Source organism: Solenopsis invicta, chromosome 12, assembly GCF_016802725.1.
Source record: "Solenopsis invicta isolate M01_SB chromosome 12, UNIL_Sinv_3.0, whole genome shotgun sequence".
Classification (NCBI taxonomy): domain Eukaryota; kingdom Metazoa; phylum Arthropoda; class Insecta; order Hymenoptera; family Formicidae; genus Solenopsis; species Solenopsis invicta.
In genome coordinates this window covers 18,073,040-18,097,181 of record NC_052675.1, presented here as the reverse complement: position 1 = coordinate 18,097,181, position 24,142 = coordinate 18,073,040, and the positions used below count along the sequence as shown (strand labels likewise).

The following is a 24,142-nucleotide window of genomic DNA, read 5'->3' as shown; positions in this document are numbered from 1 at the left end:
AATTATTTAACATTAATGTTTTAATTTGCTAATGAATTCATGAATACGATATTATAAATATGTATGATATGTATTAATTTAGAGTAATACCTGTTTACAAATTATATCTACACTTTTAAAAAATGCATGGAAAAGTTACTATATAATTTTTTCGGATTTTTGTGTCTGAAGAATTAGAATAATAATATATCGTAAATAAAAAAAATGTGTCAAGAGTTTTAAAAATAGTTTATTACTCAAAAGATTACAAAAATCCAAAATCGGTACACATATAGAACACTTCATCTAAAGAATGTCGTAAAAACGTACATTTAATACATTATATCGATATCTTTTAAAGCTATTCATAAATTTAATCAACTTACTTTTTAAATTAATCAAAGTTCGTAAGACCGGCCCTAAATAATATAAAAAAAAAACGCATTTACTTTTGTAGATTTTTTATTTAAATTGTTTCTAGCAATTTGTACATCCGATATTTTCTATTGCATTTTTAACATTTTGTTCTATTATATTGTTCTGTAAGAGATATTTTTATCAAATATAAAGATAAAGCCTATGTCGGCTGCAGCAAGTACTCTTTGTGTCAAATAATATTTTTATGACAAATGTTATATTATTTAATAAATATGTCAAAAAATAGTTTAATTGATGGCACATGACTCCATAACATCCATAGTAGCCATTTGAGTGCTAACGAAAGAGTTCTTCTCACCGTACGATATCTTTAACACTGTTTTTGCTTTGTTCAATGTTTCGAGCGCTTCATTCGATTTTCCTAAGTGTCGCTGTGCCATCCCTATGTACATATACAGCATGCCTGTGTCAGAGTGTACTTCTCCAAAATACAATCTAAAACACAAGCAATTACTTTACTTTTATTAATTTTATAATTTATTTATTAAAACCAGGAAGAAAATCAGAAAAAACCTCTCTATTTGGCAGTTACTTCACATTATTCTCAGCTACATTTACATAGTCACATCCCATACAGCTCAGAAGGATGCAGAAATATTATTGCAACATTGCTGCAATGTTGCAATAATATTGTTGCAAGTTTTGTGCTGTATGGGATATGACTGTAAATGTAGCTGAGAATAATGTATATTATACATATAATAAATTTATTAATTTATTATAAATTTATTATAATGAATAAAATAAAAGAATATAAAAAATAACACATTAATATTTTAAAATTGAAAAAATGATTTCGTAAATTATTGTCTTATTATTTGTAAAAATTAAATGATTCATCACTTACTTATATCCTGGCACAAGTTTCTTGCCATAAAATTCAACATCTTGCCAATATAACTGGTTCGTTGCTGTGATAAACGCCCTTTCGAGAGTACGGACATGTTGTATATTAAATTTATGCATTACATTCTTCTGCTTCTCCAAACACTTTTTACTCAAAGACAACTTATCGTTAACATCTATTGCCAATAAGAAAATATCAAAAAATATTTTATTATGTAGAATAAATGCAATGCTTCAAAATTTGAGATATATCGATTAGAATAAAAAAATATCCGATTTTTTAATATGAATATTAAAAGGATACAAGTCGTAGTTTTCATTTTTTCCAAACAATCTTCGATAAAGTCCATAACTTCTTGAAAATTTTTCTTAAATTCTGCAGATATTCTCGCGCTGCACTTCTCGCATTTATCATCTTCAATCGAACATGGCCAATCGCACGATGAATTTGGACAAGCGGCCATTGGTTCCTTTTCTTTGCACCGTTCACAATCACACCAGAAATAGTACGAATTGTACAGTTCCTCGCGTCTGTCCTTATTAGAATTAAGTAAATTGACATACGTTATTCTTATCTGTGCAAAGTAAAATTATAAAATGTAAGGCATTTCCAAAGTATAAATTAATCTACTTTTAATTAATTCTCAATTAATATATTAAGAGTCGTAAGATTCATTACACTAAATTTTTGAAATTTATAAATTGTTTTACGATTATTAAAGTTTGCATTTTTATCGATATTTGCCTGTGACCAATCCACAGAAGGGAGATCCGTTAATGTTCTGACAATGACAGTGGTCCCTTTGAAAGAGGCGATTGCGTTAGGTTTGCAACTGTGATCCATGATAGATGCTCCCAGATAAAGGCCAATACCAAGATCGTTCAGAGACTCATTCACTATGCCAAAACGGTTAGTACACAACTTGCCATAAATACTTATTAACTCCGAAGTATTAGGCATGAGTGTTTCATCGAGTAACTGGAATAAAATTTTGTGTATCTTGTTGAAATGTTCCATTCGCTTCTTGTCCACTATTATGTCCGAATAATCTGTAGGCCAGATAAACATGTTGAATATATATTTTTGATTTTTTTCCCTTACTGTCTCCATTTCTAGAAAACGATGAAAGCATATACTTACGAGACATTAGATCCTTAAATGTCCTGAAGTTTTTCGCAGTGAAATATTCATATGAGGATAATAATATGCCAGGTACGTCATCCCCAACTTTATTGAGTTGGATAATTATACGTGCCATAAGTCGGGCATCATCTAGTAACGGTTCCAAAGATACTTTTTTCAGACGTGCACATTCTACTTTGTGCACATTACGCCATGATTCTTTTTGACAATTGCGGTCGCAGTAATGTACGTACTGACAACGCGAACATTTCAATACTTTTCCGCTATAAAGATAAATTACATGATTGCACTTATAAGATGCAATGCTTAAGGGAGCATAATATGTATACCGGAACAAAGACATGATTGTGAAATTTTTGTGAAAAAAAGGAAAGAGATAAAGAAGTAATATTTATTCCATTGTATATAGATTATCTTATTTCTATTTGACATTAAAATTTTATTAAAAAATAATATAAAATAATTATATTCGAATTGTTTTCAAAACTTGAGGACGATTCATCAACTGATCAATTTTTAATTTTATTTTTTCTAAACACTAAACATTAGTGCTTGATGTAGGATTTTTTAACAGTACATAATTTTTGTCGCAGCCAAAACACGCAAATATTTATTTTAAAAAACCATTATTGATTTTGACCAGTTACTTTATTCCGAAACATTTCAAAAAATAATTATGTTAAACATTGGATCTATGTTTCAACTATACAAAGATTATCATTATGCTTTCTAAGGCCTATGAAAGCAACAATAATCAGTAAGTTGTTTCTAAAGAACATGATTCAAAGAAACTTAAATAATGATATTATGTTGTATTTTTGTAATAAAATTTTGGTAATTGTTTAGAATACGGACTGCACCTCCGATTTTGACGAAATTAGGTTTATTCGACGCGTTTTCTCTCAAAATGAACGAATCTGGCGGACAAAAGTGTCGCTCTGCCCCGCGAACCGAGATATCAAACGTTAAACTTGGTGATTGTACAAATTAGAATACATTTTATAAAATTAATTAATTTAATTAATAGACACATCCCACTTACACCGCGCGCGCGCGGGGGATGGGGTGAGTGGGGGTGAAAATGGGGTGGATCTCCCTTAGCGTAGAAAGTCGCAAACTCATGTGGAGGGAGCAGTACATCTGTAGACCTCGTTTCAAGATTTCTATTTGTAAGTGGGATGTGTCTATTAATTAAATTAATTAATTTTATAAAATAAGTTGTTTTAATGCCTTAATAAAAAAATCTACATTGCACAAAAATTAATAAAGTCTTTAATCCAACACGGTGTTCTGGCAAATACATTCAAGTGTAGTAGATGTGGCAGTGATTATTAATGAAGAAACATTTCAAATTTCGTGCACATTTCTATCACAGCACATGCTCAGTTCGCTACATTACGCCGAGATGACAGGTATTCTAACCTAATACAATCGCCAACTTTTACGCTTGACATCTCAGTTCGCGGAGCAGAGCGACACTTTTTCCGCCAAATTTGTTTATTTTGAGTGAAAACGCGTCGAATGAGCCTAATTTCGTCAAAATTGGAGGTGCAGTCCGTATTCTGAACAATTACAAAAATTTTTAATGTCAAATAGAGAAATATGTTTTCCATGAAATAGGGTGCTTTCCAGCTACGACACAAATCGACACTGTGTAACACAGTGTCTATTAGTGTAAGAGAGAAAATTTTAGTTATCTCACTCACACTAATGGACACTGTGTTACACAGTGTCGACTTGTGTCGTAGCTGGAAAGCCCCCATAAACGCTTCTCTATTTTTTTACAAAAAATTTTCAAAGTTAGATCTGTTTTAATCCATCTAAATATATATGCATGGGTATTAGCAATGCATAATGTATACTAAAATTCATGTATATGACAGTAATGTAATATATAAAAAACTAATTTGATTCAAAATATTTAACATAAAACAATTATACAATATAATTAAAGGGAGAAATGCTACAGTGGATCATAGTACTTAAATAATATTTTAAATGTGTAATTTCATATATTTTCTAGTTCTTCAAACTGCGAAATTGTGAAGACCTTGTCCTTTAATTATTATAAAACAATGATGTAATAGAAAATTATGAAAAGCCAAGTTTTTCGCAATTACATACCTCGTGAAACAATTGTCACATCGAGTAGTTCTATGTATCGAGTTAAGAACAAATGCGAATGGTTCCTCGGTTAAAATTGTTGTTCCTTTTTTTATTACTTTAGCGCTCATTTTGTAAGTAGTACAAGTGACAAATTTACGAAATACTCCGTCTTTCTATTCGAAATATACAAAAATCTAAAGCGTAATCAAATCCAGCCTTAAATTACTCTGGTTAAATAATCTTTTACTTTTTTTTAATTGCACAAGGCTGCTTACGAGGCTCCAAATATATCCGATTATTTAACGAATACTTCTTGTTTTCACGATGACTTTCAATCGCTTTCTGATCTGTTGTTATTATCCAGGTATGCCCTCAATTAAAGTGGTCGAAATCTGTTCTGAGAACAATTTTCTTTTATAGATTTTTATTTTGAATTCAAACAGAACTTTGACTTTCTTTCACGTAATCGACTTCATAAATACCAGGATTTTAAAACAAAAAACATTACCTTGAAGTAAAAAAAAAACTATCGCAAAACGGTTCGCAAAAATAAAAACACTTTTACAATATCAAGGCGATATTGATGCATCAGCAACCCTTTCTTAAGACGACTCTTGTCAGTCAACTCGCATCCAAGCACGTTTGCGCTCTCAACGAGACTGACTCATAACTGAGATCACACTGAACTGACTGAACACGGTGATGAGACTTTCAACTGTTTTAACGAAACAGCTAATTGTTGGTGCTTTCCAGCTACACGACACAGGCGACACTATGTAATTTAACAATAATGAATTATTATTTTATCCTTGTTTAATAATGACAAACAACAAAGATAAAATAATTCATGTACTTATGAAAATACAGAAAATAAGATGTTGTTAATTTGATGTTAAAAATATTATATTTTTGATTGATCAACCAGAGAGTGGAAGGGATGGCTGGCAGTATTCTATAGTCTCTCGATTGTTCGAAGAAGGCCAAAAAGTGGGGCGAATGCTGCCAATCACGTGCTGCACGCGGAATTGGCGGGATTCAAATAGTGTTCGAATTGACATCGCTGAATATGGTGCTGTTGAAAAAGAGGTAGAGGTGATGTTCATACAAAAGAGGAGCCACTCCATGTACGGTTTTGTGTATATCAAATCGAAAGTTAATATATAAACAAGAATTATGACATATAATATAAAAATATAGATTTTAACATTTATCATTTTTCTTGTGATAGAAAATATATAATAAATTGTATATATTAAAAATTAAAAAAAAAATACGTCATTATTTTTTAAAATAATTTATTACTAAAAATTACAAAAATCTAAGATCGTTATGCGCCATGAGTATCACTGTTAGACTCCATTGCAGCTTGACAAAACAAAGGCCTCAATTCCTCCCTCACCAAAGAGTGCTTATCACCGTGCGTTATCATTAATATTGTGCTTGCTTTGTTTAATGCACGAAGAGCTTCTTTCGGTTTTCCCAAGTGTAACTGTATCTTTCCTGTAGTGAGATAAAGTAATCCTGTCAAAGGATGTACTTCTCCATAATACAATCTAAAGAAACAATACCGTTAATTAAAATTATTAATTTTTTTTTTAATTAGGAAGAATTGTTATTACGCGATTATTTTATGTTAATTCTGAGCTACTTACAGATATACATTTTAATGACTTATAATAATGTAATAAATAAAATAAGTGAATGTAAAAATAAAAAACTTATATTTAAATTTAAAAAAAGAAATGATTTCATGAATTATTCTGTTATCTATACAAATTAAATAAATGATCACTAACAAATATCCTGGGATGAGTTCCTTGCCATAAATCTCTGCATCTTCCCAACATTCCAGATTCATGGCAGCGATATGCGCCATTTCAAGAGTACGAACATGTTGAATATTAAATTTATGCATTATACCTTTCTGCTTCTTCAAACATATCTTGCTAACGTCAAGATCTATTGCAAATAATAGGAAAATATCAATAAATATTTTATTATTGTACAATGCTTCAAAATTCGATATATTGATTAACATAAAAAGGTCAGATTTTTTATATAAATATTAAAAGGATACAAGCCATAGTTTTCATTTTTTCCAAGTGATGAGCGGTAAAGTCAACAACTTCTTGAAATGTCTTCTTAAATTCTACAGATATTCTCGCGCTGCACATCTCGCATTTGTCAGCTTCAATCGAACATGGCGAATCGCATGACGAGTTTGGACAAGCAGCCGCATCAGCCATTGGTTCTTCTTTTTTACATCTTTCACAATCACACCAGAAATAGTACGAATTGTACAGTTCCTCACGTCTGTCCTTATTAGAATTAAGTAAATCGATGTAGGATATTCTTATCTGTACAAAATAAAATTATTTAAATTATAAAATTGAAAAGCATTTTCAAAGTAAATTAATGTAATTTTTTTAATCACTAAAAGTTGTTAACGGAATCAATTATATTGATTTATTAATCATAGAATAAGAGTTCAATGTTTTTCTACCAAAATTTACATCTTTGTCAATACTAGCCTGTGACCAGTCCAAACAAGGAAGATCCTTTAATGTTCTGATGATGATGGTGGTTCCTTCGAAAACGGCGACCGCGTTGGGTTTGCAACTGTGATCCATCACAGATGCTCCCAGATAAATGCCAACTCCAATAGTATTCATATTGACATCCAGTATGTTAAAGCTATTAGTGCACATTCTGCCAAAAATACCCATTAATTCCGCAATATTAGGCATGAGTGACTCATCAAGAAACTGAAATAAAACTCCACACAATGTGGTGAAATGTTCCATTCGCTTCGTATCAGCTTTTATATCTGAATAATCTGTAGTCCAAAGATACAAGTGTTGATTACATATTTGTAATTTTCTTTGTTGGAAATAGAGGAAGGTACTTACGAGACATTAGATCCTTGAATTTCCTAAATTTTTTCTCCGTATAATAGCCCACTTCGTCAGCTCCACCTTGGTTCAGCTTGATAATTATACGTGCCATAAGTCGGGCAGCATCTGGCAATACTTTCGGCGATATTTTCTTTAAACGTGCACATTCTGCTTTGTGCATCGGCCAGGATTCTTTTTGACAATTGCGGTCGCAGTAATATACATACTGACAACCCGAGCATTTTAACAATTTCCCACTGCAATGATAAATCATATGATGACGCTTATGGAATACTTACGCAGTATACATCAAATGTATTTATTATGACAGTAATAAGATTTATAATACAAAAAACTAAATACCTATCTTAAAAGAACGTATATATTCCCTTATTAGAAGGAAAATATCACAATTTTACTTGATTTACCTTTTCAAGCAATTGTCACATCGAGTAGTTCTATATTTTGAGCTAAGAGTAAAGATGAATGGTCTACTGGTAAAAATTGTGCTTCCTTTTTTTACTACACCGCTCATTTTGTAAACACAGACATAAATTACATTGTACGAAGCACTTGGTCTTCCTATTACGTGAAGATTCTAAGGTGAAATCTAACCTAGTCTGACCTGTCTGATTCAAATATCTTTCGCTAGCAACTAGAGATGCAAGGGCCAAAACGCCGACGTAATCCGTAACCTCAAATTCCTGACATGTTATATTTTTTTGCTATATTTTTCCTCAATCATGGTGTATAGTGGAACATAATTTCAATAAATTTAAATTATATCAGGATATATTTTTTTATGAAAGTTCCTAAATAGTATAAAAATAGAAATGCGTATTTACATAGAACATTGTTTTTAACAATTTGTTCGTATGATTTTTTAAATTGTATTTTCTATGTTTCTTTCTATCAAATCGTTTATAAGCAATATTTTTATATCGAATAGTTTCGTTTTTTATGTAGAAACGTTCGCCATTTATAAAAAATAAATTTGAATGATTAAAAAAAAATTGAATACCAGAATATTGTTAAACCAGCAATCGTGATTAAAATATTTTATTTAAAATTATTTAAAAAAATACGGGACATTATTTATAAAAGAATTCTGTACACAATTTTCTTCTCTCTCTCTCTCTCATTCCCCAAAACTTTTATCTCTGTCATCTTTGTTTTAATAGAAGTTGTTTACTTGTGTTTTAAGTGGTATATCATATTATAATATAAAAATGGCAAGATTTTATCTAAGATATTTTAAAACATTGTTAAAATAGAAGAAAGTTAAAGATTTGCCAGCACAGAAAGTGTGTGTAAGTGGTAAAAAAGAAATCTAAATTTTCAATAAACTGTATTATAATTCATTAGAAATTTTGATCTGACAAAAAATAGCGTTTACTCAATTTTGAGTTCACATTCAAACTTTTACAATAGCGGAGAAATTAACAGATTAATATGAAATGTGTGCACATACATACATGTAAAATTCAGATTTAAATGATTATCTGAAAAAAAAAATGGTTCGTACATAATCCATATATATATATATGGATACATTTTTATAAGATATGTTGTATATATACTATATATATATATATATATATATATATATATATATATATAGTATATATACACACACATATAAAAAATATGCCTGTTTTTTCTTTCTCTTATATAATTTCTTTCTAAATGTATAGAAAAAATAATGAGAAGAATAAATAGAAAATAACTTTTGCATTTTCTTTACCGAAAGTAAAATTGTGATCATATTATAACAATGTTATCTGAGAAACTTCTAACGTAATATAGTGCTATACCTCTTCTATATATAATTCTACGTATAATTCACATAATTATTATATTCACGAGCAATTTTTTAAATTTCTGCAAACTTTAAAAAAATGCAAAAATGATTCTTTCCATTATTTCTCAGTTTTTCTTATTATTTCTTTGTATATATAAATAAAAATTATACAAGAAAAAGAAAACATATTCCATATATATATACATATATATATATATATATATATATATATATATATATATATATATATATATATATATATGTATATATATATAGATTATATATTTCGACTATTTTTTCTGGGTTATTTTTCAACATACATTACATGTAATTCCATATAAAAATAATAAAAATTATATTCAGAATATGTAGAATATCAGCTTTTTAATGTTTCGTCAGTAACACTTGTTTTATACGTTGTTCAACACCTATTCAATGAGACGGATCAATTTTTGTTAATAAAATAGAATAAAATTTTATACACGTAGAAAATATTGTACAATAATTTTGTTACGAATTGATTCCAGTAAATTTTCAACGTCGTATAGATAAGAAAAGTTTAACAAGGATACAATACAACATAAAATAAGGCCTATTAAAACTGAAGAAACAACAGGACAAAACAATTCTATTAAAATGATCTTTTTATATATATGTATGTATATATATATATATATATATATATATATATATATGTATATATATACACATATATATATACACACATATATATATACACATGACAAAAAATTTTTACCTTTGTAGGCAATGGTCGCATTTTTCGTCGCGCACCACCGATCTTACAACATAGGCAAATGGTTTCCCGTACAAAATAGAGGTACCTTTGTTTACAGGTATTCGCTTATATCCTTGATTCTTGATTCTCATTTTTTCAGACTTCTTGAAGGTTTACCCTCTCGCCGGCTAGCTTCGTGCGATGAAGACGTTGAGAAGGTGTTGCATTTTCCCTACTGGCTTTATAGGACTGAGTCTTCCTTCCTTCTCTTTCTTCTCTCTTTCTCGTTTTGCTGATGTAAAGAGAGGCTCGAACGCGCGCTATTTTAAGATCGGTTTATTTTCGCATGACATATTATTGGAGCTAACTATAATAACCCTTAACCTGCTGATTTCTCATTAACAACCCGCTCTTTCTCTTATTATATTTCACAATTAAGACAAATCTGTAACACTTATTTACAGTTAATTAAGTTAAAAAAAAGGTTACAATGGAACTAGTATCGACGGCTTTTTTCACCCCGGAAATTCGTAAATCTTAAATACAGAAAAGTGGAAGCAGTATTAAAATAATCCAGTATTAAAATAATTTTAAAACAATCAGTTTAGTTCGCGATTAAAATTAGGTAAATTAAAAATACATGAAAAAACAACATTATCCACATCAGACGTTGTATGTACAATGCCATTAACCATTTTATATATCATCACGTATATACGTATGTGTAATGCTTTTTTTCTTGTCTTTTTTTCCAACTTTATAAATTAAAATATGGATAGTTTTACTGATCATCTTAAAATATTTCGAGCGTTTTGTCACAGTGTTAAAATATAAAATTTGATTAATTGATTAGTTAACATAAAAAAATGATCGCTCTGGACCAATGGTCCATCTATGGGTTTCATATTGTTTAACATAATTTGCTTAAAGTTTCTTTGAGCGCATATAGGGAAAAAATGGGAGACGTGATTCGCCTGCGCAATAACAACCCAATGATGCATACATTCTTATTCATAAGTGGAATTATTTTCTACCATTCTTTTTTATGCTCATCCATCGATACACCGCCTGGACCTAGAGAGACTATCATCAGAAGGCCACCGATGACTGATAGTGTCTACAATGAAATTCAAATGCATGAGAAATGAATGCTAGAATGTTTACATAGAAGATGAAATTAAGTATTGAAATTATATCAAACCTAGATTAAATTTAACATTACTAAAAAATTAAAATTATTTAAAAATCAAACTATAATTAGAAAATCCATTCAAAATATTGAAAATTAATTCTTTCTCTATAGTTTTTGAAATTAGTAACTTCCTTCTCTCTCTCATATAAAAACTAATAATTCTTTTAATTTAAATAATGAGCCTTTCTTTCTCAGTTTTTTCAGTTTGCATTATAAAGTTTTGCAGAAATAAAAAATAAAAAATTTGTATTTTGTTAATGGAATAAAAACACTTTTTGGTTACAATTAAATGCAATTAGTTAAAAGCTGAGAAACTTACCTGGAAGAAGTCGTATTTGAGGAAATCCCTGAGCGGTTTGTAGTCAGGAATACTCCACCATGCATTGTGGTAGAAATTCAACGCAGTCAGTAAAGCGACGAGTAGTAATGCACTCAGCTTAGTTTTGTAGCCAATTGTCACTAGCACCATCAAGATGCTGCCAACAATATCTTGTAAGATCTGCAGGAAGGATATTTCGAAGCGAATTAGCGTGATGAACATGAACGCCAACAGTATTCGACCTGCTAGTTGCAGCAAATTTTTGGGTTTGTTGTCACCAAGACTAGGAACGCCGGCAAACAGCGATCTGCCCTCTACTCTGGATTCAGCCAGTACTAATAAGAGTGCTCCTATTAGCGCCAAATTCCTGAATAAAAATTGCATGTCCCAAAGAATGCTGTACGCGATAGTCTGTAGAATTACAATGAAGAACAGGACTCCACAGGCTATGCTGACTCGCCATCTGCCAATCACCATGACACATCCACCGAGTTGTCCCACAAGATTTATGAGGACGAAGAGGGTGGCCAGAATTTTTCCACAGCCCCAGGAAGCATCCATGTACTCTCGTTGTTCGCTCCATTGGAACCACATTCGTAAACCATCTTCTAGGAATGTAGCTATCAGGCATAATCGTGCCAACGTTGGAAGCACATGCTTGCCATTACGGATTACCTGTCACAATAAATAAAGTATTTTAGTATGTGCTGTAATTATATCTAGTTTAAAAGCAGTTATATAAAAAGATTACAAAGAAACAGATGTAATTTGTAGAATTTTGATATAGTTTCTAGTGTCCCCTTAGCATTTCAACAGTCACATTTTTATGAATCGCAAATTCTCTAGAAATTTTGTTGTACATTTTCTCCTATAAAGTTTTAATTTATTGTTTGGCACAAATCTTTCTTCTCAGTTTAAAACTTGCCGATCAGAAAATAATATGATGCATTATTGTGCACAAGTATGAAAAGTAGGTCTGTGAAAGTGTAGGCAATAAGATCCATATGTCCATTGCAGTCTCATTACACATGAATATCACTCAAAATATATTTTCATTTACATGTTTGTAATATCTTCATGAATGAAACATGCTCAATTATTTTTTCATATGGAGCAAACTGCAAAACAACAGATGATAAGACCGATATATCAATGAAAACTCAGAGTCATCATTGCACACATATGCAGCTGTGAAAGTAATAGATCCACTTGAAAATCTGTCAGTATCGAACGAGAGTATATCAGTAAGGTGACTGCTGAGAAAGAGACGCGAGAACTCATCGCAGCCAAGATCGTCGACGGCTCGCGTACCTTTGCCCCGGGGGTATTGGAATTCACAACCTGTGGAATTCATAACCTCGGCACACGATCACTGAGCGAATCTTCGATTGCGACCGCGCGAACAAAAGATAACGGATGAGGAAGCGCGCGTGCGAAAAGCGTGGAAAAATACACGAGCCAGGGGCAAGATACGCGAGCCGATGACGTTGACAGGGACCGGGCTGTCGCGTGGCACGCTCTCCCGCGGGACTCGGACTCCCTTCCATTCTTCCTCTCATGGTACGTCTGGGTCCCTCGGGATCACGCGAGTCGTCCAGCGAGGGCAACCAAGGGAGGGTTCGAGGGATACAACCGCGCCGCAAAAAAAAAAAAATCATCACCTGGTCGGCGATCTCCTCCGCCCTCGAGAGCATCTCCTGCGAGATCACCATCGTGGTGCGCCGTCTTTCAAAAACCGAAAAAATCTACCCATGCACACACCAACGTACACACGTGCGCGCACGCAAGTGGCACGGCACGGCGCGGAGCAGCGCGACGCGGCACAGCGCGGCTCGGCTCGGCGGTCACGAGGGCGAGCGGAGCAGCGCGGAGCGTGGAGCGCAGAGCAGCGACGAGTGGAGGGGCTGTGGAGGTCCCATTTGCGCCCGATCGCGCCCCCGAGAGTGTGATGTGGAGATCGGCTGCGCGCGCAGCACTTCCGGTGTACGTGGTCGTCGCGTGAGAGCCGGCGCCGTTTGTCGGCGTATTCGATTCGCTGGGATTCGCTGGGATTCGCGCCGACAACCGTCGTACGCGCGAGTGCGACGTGAAGTCCTGCCGCCGGCTTCCTCGTCGATCGCGCGACGAATCTGGGAATTACGAGTCATGAGACTCGTGAGACCGCGGATTGTCTGCCGTATGTACTTGTCTCGATATCACTTTTGTATCTTGGAGCTCTATTTTTGAGCAAACTGCGATCTAAATCCTATTTATTTTATCTCCTATTTGAGATTTATTTCTTTCTCATTTTATTTTAACGCTTCCTCGAATCACGCAACATCTCTTTTGTTCTTCTAATGTCCGTTGAAATAATTTCTAGAAGTCGCTAAAACTCGCGGCTGAGTTCACGTCGTTCAATTGTTTCGATATTTCGAGAATCGCAATATCGCATAGTTTCGCTGTAGCCACTGTAGCCAGTTGCGAGACAAGTTGCGGGTTGGCAGAGTCACGTTCGCTCCGTGTTTCCAGCGTCTTCTGTCGTTTAGAAGCGGCTGTTTTACGCGCGCGTCTTTATCGAGAGTATCTGCGAGTATCTTGTCAACCGTCATCGTGTTCGTCGTAACATGTTGAATCCGATGTGACCTTGGCAGCGCGGAAACTCCAAGATCACGGATCTCGTCGAAGGTATCTTGATGCCGAGGCTGGCCGAGGCGGCCAAGACTAATGAAATCCGATATTTTATTTCTAATTGTCTAATACATCTGTCTCATTTTGTGTGCAGACGATGCGATAAAATGCGACGCAAGATAAGCGAGAAATCGGAGCTAGATATAGAAGAAAACAGGAAATTCATATTGTCGCCAAGAAGATCGCCAATGTTTCCGCCATCATGGATTTTGCTACGTCTTTTCCGCCGATAAAAACGTCGTATGTCTTCCGTCGGTAAGTACCACTCATTTTATCAGTACCATCAGTGTTGTTAACGCAGCATGAACAATCGCCGCAGCACTAGATGGCAGCACTAGGTAGATATAGCAGGATTGGACATTGCGCGTAAAATATAATTATTAAAAGTAATCTACATTCTACGTTACACATATGCATTGCAAACTATGTAAATTATTTTGTATTTATGTAAACAATAATACATGGATAGAAGATTCAGATTACTTAATTATTTTCTCAGAGATAATGAAAATTATATTCTATTAAAACAAATTTTAATATTATATTTTTATTTTATTAATACTAAGACAGATATATTAACAATTTTATAACTTACTTTTTTCTGTATTATTCAATTTTTAATAATTTACATTGCTTGTATTGTTTACAAAAAAAGATTCGTATAAACAATATTTAAATAATCCATGTAAACCTAATGTAAACAATATGCAAATGATATATAATAATCCATATGTAATTTTGAAATTTGGCACAATCTTATTTATAAGTGCGATGTTTACATATTGTTTCGTATATGTGTATATTAAAATTGGAACGATACAAAGAGTCGAAATTGGAACGATACAAAGAGTCTTGCGATTGCGAAATGGAAAGTATATAAAATCTTGGCGTGATTAAAGAGAAGAAAGATAGATTTGTAATTACAGAATATTATTATAATAATATTTGCGTGATTAGAAAGAAGAAAAATAGATTTGTAATTACAGAATATTATTCCCATACAGCATAAAACTTGCAACAATATTGTTACAACGTTGCAGCAATGTTGCAACAATATTTCTGCAGCTTTCTGTGCTGTATGGGTTATAATAATATTTGTGTTCTAAATTTTAAAAAGAATTGATGCTTTTTCAGCATTAAATAAAAAAGTCTCTGTATACATCATCAACTCGATCATCAATTTAGTTAAAAAAAAGTCCTATTATATTTTATCAAATTTTCAAAGTGTAGAACTATATTTCAATATAGAATACATGTATAGAATAAATAGAAACTTTTTTTCTTTTAACTACATTTTTTCTTTTAACTACATGTTTACAGAGACTATTTTATTTAATTCTGAAAATGCACCGATTTTTTTTTTAAATTTGGAACTCAAATATTTTATTATGTTTTATACTATTCTTCAAACAATCGAGCAACAGTATGCATGTACAATAATTATTACGCAAAAACTGGCGAATTAATAATTATCTCGTAAATTGTTATATCAAGATGATTAAATATCAAAATTAGACTTTAATTCATTTTCTTATCAAGGATGTTTTTTTCATCTACGATTCTACTTGAAATTTGCTCGAGGATTAAGAGTTATGCTCGTCGCTCTCGATCTTAAACTTTCAATTTCCTTTAGTTTCGCAAGATTTTCTCTGCGAATCACGTTTCACGCTCGATGAAAATTTTCGCGTTTCTCAAATACACGAAGCCTCCTCGACAATTGCGACCGTCGTCATTTTGTCTTGCGAACGACGAAGCTCGAGTTTTCGCTCGAGATGCCGCTTCGCGATACCCGCTATCTGCTACCGCGAATACGAATACAAATACCACGTGTGTACGCCGCGTATATCAAGTTGTAATAGAGACGAGTAGGTTTACTATCGCCGGCCGCCGCGCTGCCGGTAGGCGACTAGGCGCCGACAGACTCAGTTACTTGACTCCCTATCCTATTTGGGAGTGGACAGGAAAGAGAACTGACGAGCATCTGCCCGTTGATCTCGCTTGCATCTACGCTTTCCAAGTGGCACACACAGGTAGTTTTCTAGTAACGCGGAAACTTTGCTGAACTTCCGCGTACCTACGCCTGTAACTTACAAAGCAGGTACGTCGGATAAGTTTTACAACATCTCAATGAAAACTTTAATCGAAGAAGGAAAAAAATCTCGCCTAGATACAGCGAGCAAATCTTTTACAAAAATTTTTACAAAAACTTTTGCAGGTAACTTTAGAGATTAGCATCGCATATATCAATTTCCGTAAGTGTCGCGTACAGAATAAATACCTAAAATTTTAATTTGAGAGAGATTTCTATTCAGATCTTTAGATATTTTGAACTCGATTAATTTTGCTGAAAAATAAACAACTCGGAAATTTAAATACTTGACACCAATTTTACAAAGTAATATAATTACTGGAACAATTTGTGTGCATTATCAATTGATAGTGAAATAGCGATTCAACTACATTATATTTTCTCTGAAGCCGGTATTTATAGTTGCAAATAATGTTCAATTTTTGATTGAATGAAAAAAAATGAATGAACGTATGAATAAATCTATAATTAATTACGTTTTTGATCAAAAGTTAAAAATTATTGACGACTATGAATGCCAGTCTGATTTATCAGCACTTACACAGAGATTCATTATAATTTTTACTTAATTCAATTTGCAAATTATTAGTTATACACTTAATTATCTTAATAATCAGGACAAAATTTATTTTATTACTTTGAAAATGAGAAATATTTTTAAGAAAGCGATTAAGTATCGTTTGCTTTGTAGCAATATAACATTTGTAGAAGCAATCGACTCTAGATTTAGAGACGCGCTGTTTTTTGTTTTTTGTTTTTTATATCAATTTTTCAAATGGAGAAAATTGGTAATTTCTCCTCTTTTTCCCGATTTATAATGTAAAGTATAACATGGTCGTGTACATTAACACTCGCATTTCATTCTAATTACCTTATTTACATTCTGAGAAGAAGCAAAAACTGAGTCTGAGATAAAATAAATCGCGCTCCCCGCAACGATGACTTCCCCCGTCTGTCTCGCTTCCGCTTTCTTGAAAAGCTGCTGCGGGCTTGCAAGAGCATCCCTTCGCACCGACCTCGTGGCGGCGGCTGAGGTCGCATCGCGACTTACGTAAGTCGAAGACCGAGAACATGGTCGCATTCGTTCCTCGAAGCGTCGTGTCGCAGCAGGAATCGAGCGGCTGAGAGCAGCGGCTCTGTGTGCGCGCGCGAGGCTGTCTGGCGCCGTGCTGTCGCATCCCATACAGAGGATCGCTTTCGCGCAGAGACACGGACGGCGGGGTCCTCTCGTGGGTGTCCTCACGAGGGGAGGGGGCAAAAAAAATCGGAACTATACAGCTATCTCGAAATACCGATGCTCAGTAACGCGCGCGTGCGTCGCGTCGGTGCGTTATTATTCGAAATCGGTGTCTCTGCCTGCCACGACAGAATATGAACCGCGACATCGTCAGTAATTGGATAAATCTTGATTGACAACTGAAATAAGCGTTTTTTTTTTTAGAACAGGTGAGAAAAATGAAGAATAAATAGAAGGAATGGGATTGTGTGAAAAGATTAGGAAATAAGATTTATACAGCCTTGGCCAAAATTATGAGACACCTATACCTTTTTCATTTATCTGAAATGTTTTCCATCTGTATTATTTTAAATTGATTACTGGCGTTATACGTAAATTTAAAGGGTCTTGAAAAAAGGATTTACATTTGAATTTATCCGTTTAAATCCTTCCAATTAAAATTACTTGAAAAATATGAGGTGCCTTATAATTTTAGCGAAGGCTGTGTATAGGTGAAGTTCGACATTTATCATTGTGTCGATTTTTCGTTGGGTTATAGGTAAGAATAATGTGACTGACGATACAAACTTGAGTATTTAATTTGCAAGTATAAGTAAGTAGAGATAAGAAGAGTTATTGCAGTGTATTTAAATTAGATTTTTTTATCATTTTAATAATCCTAATTTTGCACTAATTTAAAACATACAAATTACACTTTACAGAAATCTTCATTTAATAAACATTTCGAATAAATGGTAAATTATAGAAAATGACGATTCCTCAAGTTTGTTTTGGTATGAAAAATTTTCGATTAGATTAAACCAATCTAAATGACTTAGGACAGAAATCTCTCATCTAAACTAGATGAAATTTAATCTAATTGACTCCAAGGAGAGAGATTACATAAAATCTAGTAAATCAAGATTCATTAGCTCTCACGGAACTGGTTAACTCCAAAAAGGCCAGCGCTATGAATCACCGCTTGACTCTTATTATTATTCTTTCACGAAGACCGATCACAGATGCCTCGCTATCGTCGCGATCGATGCTTACGCGGAAAAAGGGTATCGGTTTCCCGGACGTGTTTTCTTTTTCATCGGGCGAGTCGATTCGGAGACGGAGAGTGCGGGTCGATGGCGCGCATAATTGAACACTCTGGACTGGTTTGGGCACCGTCGTCGTCCTCGTCGCCGTTCCGTCGTTCCGTGAGGCACGACGATCCGCTCTCACCGGGTCCCCGGGCATAGCGATCGTTCCGCAGCATTCTCATGGGCTTCTCCTCGCCGTATCGTTGCGGCCGGTGTTGCATTAATTAAGCGCAGATGCCGATGCCTTGTCACCCGCCATTTGCCATTCGTATTCGCGTTTGTATTCGTCCGGCCGTAGCGGTCGGAACCTAATATACGACGGCTTGTAGAGGGTGTCTCGGAAATCGTATCCCGCCACGGTGATGGATTTTCTCCAATGATCCGCGGTACATAAAGAATGAAAACGCAATCTGTCACTGCGCGCGCTTTTCAACATCGAGTATCTTAGTGAATTCAATACGCATTTGAGTGTTCAATGAAACACGTTAAACATATATGTTAATTGATGAAACAGTTTTCTTGTACAGAATTCAATGTCATAGGAAAAGTGATTTCTTTTTGCAAAGATTTTAAACTATTGTAATCTAAAATTAATAATTGTTTTGATTTAAATGCTACCTTTTAAGTTTTTTAATATAGAGAATGCGCAATTTTTTTTTCTTTTTTTTGAAAATGCTCTCCCTCATCAATTCTTGCTCGATTTTCTTTTAATCGTTATTTTGTACGTTTCCTTTTTCTCTGGCTTGTTAAAAAATATATGTACATATAAATTGATTTATTCTTTGAGCAATTTCAAGCTGATATTTTCTAGATTATTAATATATTTTAGAGATTTACTTTTTAAAAGAGTATCGAGATTTATCTCTTGTGTATCGAGGTATATTTATTTCTAAAATTTGTAAATAATTTGAAATTTTCACGAGCCAAGTTTTTTAAGTTTGCAAATAAACGATGGTCGTCTTTCTCGTGCAATTTCTCATGAGCTTCAGTTTAACGGAAGTTTAAACGCTGAGAAGTGCCATTTAATTGCCGCTTGATGCTGAAAATAAAGAAGACGCGAAAAAGATGACGTCCAATTAAACTTTCGCTAAAGAGAAATCGACACCAAATTGATTAAGGAGTTCGCAGCTGGGAGAAAGCGCAATAATTCGCGAAAATTCCTAGACATTTTATAAAATTTTTCCAAGGAAAAAGGGCTTATAAAAATATCATGTTGCGCTTCTTATTACTTACTAATTATTAGTCATTTAATATGCACAGCACACATTTATAGCACAGATTTTAATTATTTGCCAGCAAGACTGAATTTTGAATTATTTATAAATTATTTTATTTCTATTTTTAAAAAAGTCAAAAACATTTTATCTATAATTAAGCAAAATATTTTACTTATCGGAATGGAGTACATTTTAAAATAGTACATACATTCAGTTTTTACTCAGCCATTTCATACATATTGTAGATTTAAAAAAAAGTTTGATACAATTTCTTTTTGCATTTTTCGATGAGTATCTTGATAACTCACATAAACTATCAAACATGTGATATGATTGTCTTCAGATTACCCAAGGATTTCTAATCAACAGAAACTACCGCGCGATCTCAGGACACCCTGTACGTTATCGCGATTCAATTTCCTGCATACGTAGTCATTCGCCTAATTCGGCCGTCCACCCCTCCGTCCGTCCGTCCATCCGTCCATGCGTGCATCGTGCGATCTTATGCGTCCGTGCGAGCAGTCCACTGCGTCCGATTCTTACGCGTGTGCGATGCGTGCGTCCGTGTACGGCGAATCGATCGGTATATAGTTGGACTCTCGAGCTCGCGTTGCGAAACTGGTTATGTACTTAACGTGGGATAACCGTCGGAGACAGGTGTCCCGAACTCCTCTCTCGACGCCGACCATCGCGAGATGGTCGGTCCGATCATCGATGGCAGCCTGGGAAGAAGAGATGCGGAAGACTGCACGTCGAGACACGTAACACGCATGCACGCTGACCGCAGAGACCGCCACGGTTTTCTTTCCCCGCAATCTGAAAGATAGCCCGCGTTCTTGAATGTCACGATCACATCGCCGATAAAGAGATCAATCAGTCTGCCTTGCTTGAGAAAATCATTGAATGGGTGGGATGAAGTTCTCAATGGAGGAGGCACGAATTAATTGATAACTGGTTTCATATGAATCTTCTCATTTATGTGGCAAGTTAATTTTAATGAGCGATTTAACGGGCGATAATGACAGGTGATAATAATCCCCTCTGTTATTATCCCCCTGCTATAATTACCTGCGGTAATCAATTAATAATTTTCCTATCATGAAAAATAAGTGAGATGACATTTGGATCTTAACATCCCTTAATTCTAGGGGGGAAGGGGGGAAGGGGGGAGATAGAGCCGCACGACAACAATATTTATATTCAAGTCCTTCATTTTGACGTAAATACGCATTGGGAGTTCACATTAATCACTTGTGTCATTATTATACTTCTTCTCCGCTCTTTTATCGCATCTTCCTCTAATTTTCCTAATATTTTTGTCGTTACATCGGATCATTAATTGTTGTTAGATTACGTTGACGAGATCTATTTTCTGGAGGACGCAAAACGCGAGCGAGTTTGTCGTGATGACGGGGTGAAAGAGAGCGGAGGATTTGGATTACAGTTCGCGGATGTACGTACGCGTGTACGTGTGTGCGGGTGTCACGGGTGTATGTGTGGTCGATACCGTGGCTGGTTGTGCGAGTCGTCTGGTCAGCTGGCGCCAGGACCATGACAGCTTCCTACCAGAGCGCACTTCGCCTCATTAATCTTGCTTTATAGCCGCTGTTGCACCTAAGTCCCTCGCTCGCTCGATTCATCCTCGGCGCTCCTCCTCGCGATTTCTCTCGGCACGATGGGCGCTTTGCGCTGGTCAATCTGCCGTCTAAAACAGTGTTAAGCCGAATTCCCAAGTTAAATTATGAAAGAGATCCTATCCTCAGGTAAAAGTCACAATGTACAGACCTCAAGAAAAAATTTGAAACTCTATTCGACAAAAAAACAAAAGAAAATATTTGATATGTTGTAAGTTTTATTTTTTTTTTTTTTGATGTACAATAAAGGTATATGCATATGTGTATACTACATGTGTATATTATGCATATTATAAAAAATTAACGAAGAATAATGAAAAAAATTCTTTAAAATTTTAAATTTAGAATTTGTGTGAAATACTTTTGTTGAAATTAAGTTGAAAATTTCTGGAATATTATTTATCGTCATACACGGATCGTCATTCGGATCAATTATCAAAAACTCATCTTTGTTGTCATTCGTATTCTCTCAAATAATTTCGCGTGTTTTAAAATTGTTTAAGCAACGAATACTGTTGCATTTGCGACAAAATGTGATCGAAATGCGCCATTGGGAAATTCGCTAATGCGTGCGTAAACAAGTACTCAAACTCCACAATGCTCCGTTTCAAAATGAAATATGGGGCAACCTTTGTAACGAAACGCTCGTTGAAATTGATCTAGCCGATGTGCTGTGAGCATATCGAACGAACATTTAAAAAATGAAGGCTACTTTGGTCGAATCGTATTTGGATATAAACAATATCCTCTAATTAAGTAAATTATTTATTACACATACCAAAAAAATACACATATATCAACAATTTAATATATTTATATTCACTATAATTGAAAATAAAAATTAAATTAAAACTGATATAATTAACTATTATTAATTATAACAAGAGAAAGAAGGAAAGAAAGAGAAAGAAAAAGGAGAGAGAGAGAGAGAGAGTGAAATATCTGTAACATCAAGGTAAGCGGGATCATCCAGGATCCCCTCGTCTTCTTTTATAACAGGAGTGGCAATTACTATTGGCTATTACGTCTTCTCATCATTTTACGATTTTCAATATTAAGTGTTTTAGTCGTTTTACGTCAAATTAAATAAAATGTATGAACGATAAACGTACCGGGACCGACAGAACGCCCGCGACATAAAGTCGAACGTAGCCGTACAAAACGAGCGCCCTTTTATCCCTTTTTCGGAGTCAGGTATGTACTGGGCCAATTACTATACTCGCGCTATGTGTGTAACCGTCGAAAATTAAGTAATGCTTATGAAGGCGGATAAATGCACCTGCGCCTGCCTCTTAGCAGGTGCGTACCCACGGTTGCTTCGGCTTTTCGGGCCCTCACGAAAATAAGAGACGTGGGGCCGGATCGCGTGTCCTTGCGCTGCAAACGCATAATCAGCTTCGCGATGCGTGCACGCATGTAGCTTGCGGTTCTCATTGTTGTTACGCTTCCGCAAAATAGCGTCTCGCGATCTTCCGTAGCGACAATAGTAGTTTTACGGCAGATTGTGGCCGCCACTTGATTTTCTATTTCTAATTATCTTCAAATCGAGAATCTTTTCATGATTCTTTATCAATACGTAGATGAACAGTGAAGGAGTTGTATTTAAAAAGTCCACCACAGTCAGAAAACGCCAATTATTTCATCTCTCTTTGCTTTATCTATTGAAAACGGTCGTGCATCGAGCGGTACACGATCATCGAACGCTTTTTATCGAAAGTGCCATTTTTCGTGTCACTCGTTTTTTTTTTAAAGCAACATGCGTTTTTTTCAAACGGAATATTATTTAAACTGTTCAAACGTATCAATTTTCCTCTATTATCTCATTCGTTCGCGAACTCAAAATATCTAAGATGCACGAGGCAGATACGTTTGAGAGTGTTTGAAAGTGCGATAGAAGGACGAGGAACGTAAGAAACGTTCGTAGCGTGAGAGAAGACTGAAGGAGAAGAGAGGAGAGCCCGTATCACGATGTTGTATTTCGAGCACCTGCTCACTTGCCCGGTCGGCATTCTTTCGCTTCATCTGCAGGATTCTTTCGCTTCATCTGCAGGCAACGAAACTGCCATCCGCAAGTCGCGCATAGAGTTGCTCTAATTGCAAATGGAAAGCAAGTGGAAGTCATAAATAGTGTCTCCCGCGACTCCGGTGGCGTCAAAATCGATTAACGCTTAAATCGATTTCCTCTTTTTCTCGCGCTATAGACAAGACTAGCGCGCACTACAAGTGCAGTCCACGAGGAACATGTTTCACGTTCCTCGTTCTTTTCTATTTATTTGTCTTCCCGTTCTTCTCCATTTATTTATTTTCATTCATGATGGGACCACATCCTCGTAACTAACTAATCGAGATTGTCGCTGCAACTCACCGCTTTTTCAAACGCGCGCGAGACTCGCGTCTTTCAAAAGTGTTCGTGCCTGCTTTCATTAGTGCGCATTTTTCTTCCTTCAGAACGAATGCTATTCGGCACCCATAATCGATTTGATCCAGCCTTTTTTCAACCTTGTGTTTTCACTTTGCGAAATTAATTAAATCTCCTAAGTTTAGAGCTGCTCGCGGGTAGATATGCAACAGGCGCAAGATGGACCAAAATAAAATGCAGTTCGATTTTTCTAGTTCTTTGATTCATTAGCTGTTATTAGAGGCGATTAACTTGACGCTCAAGTGCGATAGAATAGAATCAGAACAGAATCCTAGAGAGTTTCGCGTAATCGGTGCATGAACAGAAAAAAAATTAATATTAAATCAATTAATAATTCATTGTTTCATATATAAGCAA

The 24,142-nt window shown here is 34.7% G+C and overlaps 3 protein-coding genes across 7 annotated transcripts; all 3 read right to left on the bottom strand.

The window, feature by feature from the left end:
* Positions 1–423: 423 nt before the first annotated feature.
* LOC105198537 (histone-lysine N-methyltransferase ASHR1) lies at positions 424–4,675 on the bottom strand. Of its 2 annotated transcripts, none has more exons than XM_039455514.1 (6): positions 4,532–4,675; positions 2,405–2,670; positions 2,009–2,313; positions 1,568–1,838; positions 1,265–1,439; positions 424–852 (listed from the first exon to the last, which is right to left on the bottom strand). In XM_039455514.1, the coding sequence occupies exons 1-6, from the start codon at positions 4,639–4,641 to the stop codon at positions 645–647; spliced, it is 1,335 nt and encodes a 444-aa protein (XP_039311448.1). In that variant the 5' UTR covers positions 4,642–4,675; the 3' UTR covers positions 424–644. The 2 variants fall into 2 exon arrangements, with proteins under 2 accessions (XP_039311448.1, XP_039311449.1); XM_039455515.1 differs by lacking the exon at positions 4,532–4,675 and adding an exon at positions 3,982–4,088.
* Positions 4,676–5,791: 1,116 nt separating this feature from the next.
* Positions 5,792–10,130, bottom strand: LOC105206927 (histone-lysine N-methyltransferase SMYD3). 3 transcript variants are annotated; one of them, XM_039455511.1, is made up of 6 exons: positions 9,966–10,130; positions 7,423–7,664; positions 7,045–7,349; positions 6,591–6,870; positions 6,310–6,472; positions 5,792–6,066 (listed from the first exon to the last, which is right to left on the bottom strand). In XM_039455511.1, the coding sequence occupies exons 1-6, from the start codon at positions 10,094–10,096 to the stop codon at positions 5,841–5,843; spliced, it is 1,347 nt and encodes a 448-aa protein (XP_039311445.1). In that variant the 5' UTR covers positions 10,097–10,130; the 3' UTR covers positions 5,792–5,840. The 3 variants fall into 3 exon arrangements, with proteins under 3 accessions (XP_039311445.1, XP_039311446.1, XP_039311447.1); XM_039455512.1 differs by lacking the exon at positions 9,966–10,130 and adding an exon at positions 7,836–8,968 and having other exon boundaries at positions 5,827–6,066; XM_039455513.1 differs by lacking the exon at positions 9,966–10,130 and adding an exon at positions 7,771–8,967 and having other exon boundaries at positions 5,827–6,066.
* LOC105195948 (surfeit locus protein 4 homolog) lies at positions 9,567–13,341 on the bottom strand. Of its 2 annotated transcripts, none has more exons than XM_011161595.3 (3): positions 13,117–13,341; positions 11,456–12,130; positions 9,567–11,061 (listed from the first exon to the last, which is right to left on the bottom strand). In XM_011161595.3, the coding sequence occupies exons 1-3, from the start codon at positions 13,165–13,167 to the stop codon at positions 10,975–10,977; spliced, it is 813 nt and encodes a 270-aa protein (XP_011159897.1). In that variant the 5' UTR covers positions 13,168–13,341; the 3' UTR covers positions 9,567–10,974. The 2 variants fall into 2 exon arrangements, with proteins under 2 accessions (XP_011159897.1, XP_025989173.1); XM_026133388.2 differs by lacking the exon at positions 13,117–13,341 and adding an exon at positions 12,767–12,978.
* Between the last annotated feature and the right edge of the window lie 10,801 nt (positions 13,342–24,142).

Bases quoted from the DNA above. Each gene is read 5' to 3' on its own strand.
- LOC105198537 (XM_039455514.1), bottom strand. From the start codon at position 4,641: ATGAGCGCTAAAGTAATAAAAAAAGGAACAACAATTTTAACCGAGGAA. The intron at 2,671-4,531 runs GTATGTAATTGC...TTATCTTTATAG, and splicing joins TGTGACAATTGTTTCACGAG to CGGAAAAGTATTGAAATGTT. The intron at 1,839-2,008 runs GCAAATATCGAT...TACTTTGCACAG, and splicing joins CTTCTGTGGATTGGTCACAG to ATAAGAATAACGTATGTCAA.
- LOC105206927 (XM_039455511.1), bottom strand. From the start codon at position 10,096: ATGAGAATCAAGAATCAAGGATATAAGCGAATACCTGTAAACAAAGGT. The intron at 7,665-9,965 runs GTAAAAATTTTT...TTATCATTGCAG, and splicing joins TGCGACCATTGCCTACAAAG to TGGGAAATTGTTAAAATGCT. The intron at 6,067-6,309 runs GTTAGTGATCAT...TTGTTTCTTTAG, and splicing joins GAACTCATCCCAGGATATTT to ATTGTATTATGGAGAAGTAC.
- LOC105195948 (XM_011161595.3), bottom strand. From the start codon at position 13,167: ATGGTGATCTCGCAGGAGATGCTCTCGAGGGCGGAGGAGATCGCCGAC. The intron at 12,131-13,116 runs GTGATGATTTTT...TTATTGTGACAG, and splicing joins CGGAGGAGATCGCCGACCAG to GTAATCCGTAATGGCAAGCA. The intron at 11,062-11,455 runs GTAAGTTTCTCA...ATTTCATTGTAG, and splicing joins TCAAATACGACTTCTTCCAG to ACACTATCAGTCATCGGTGG.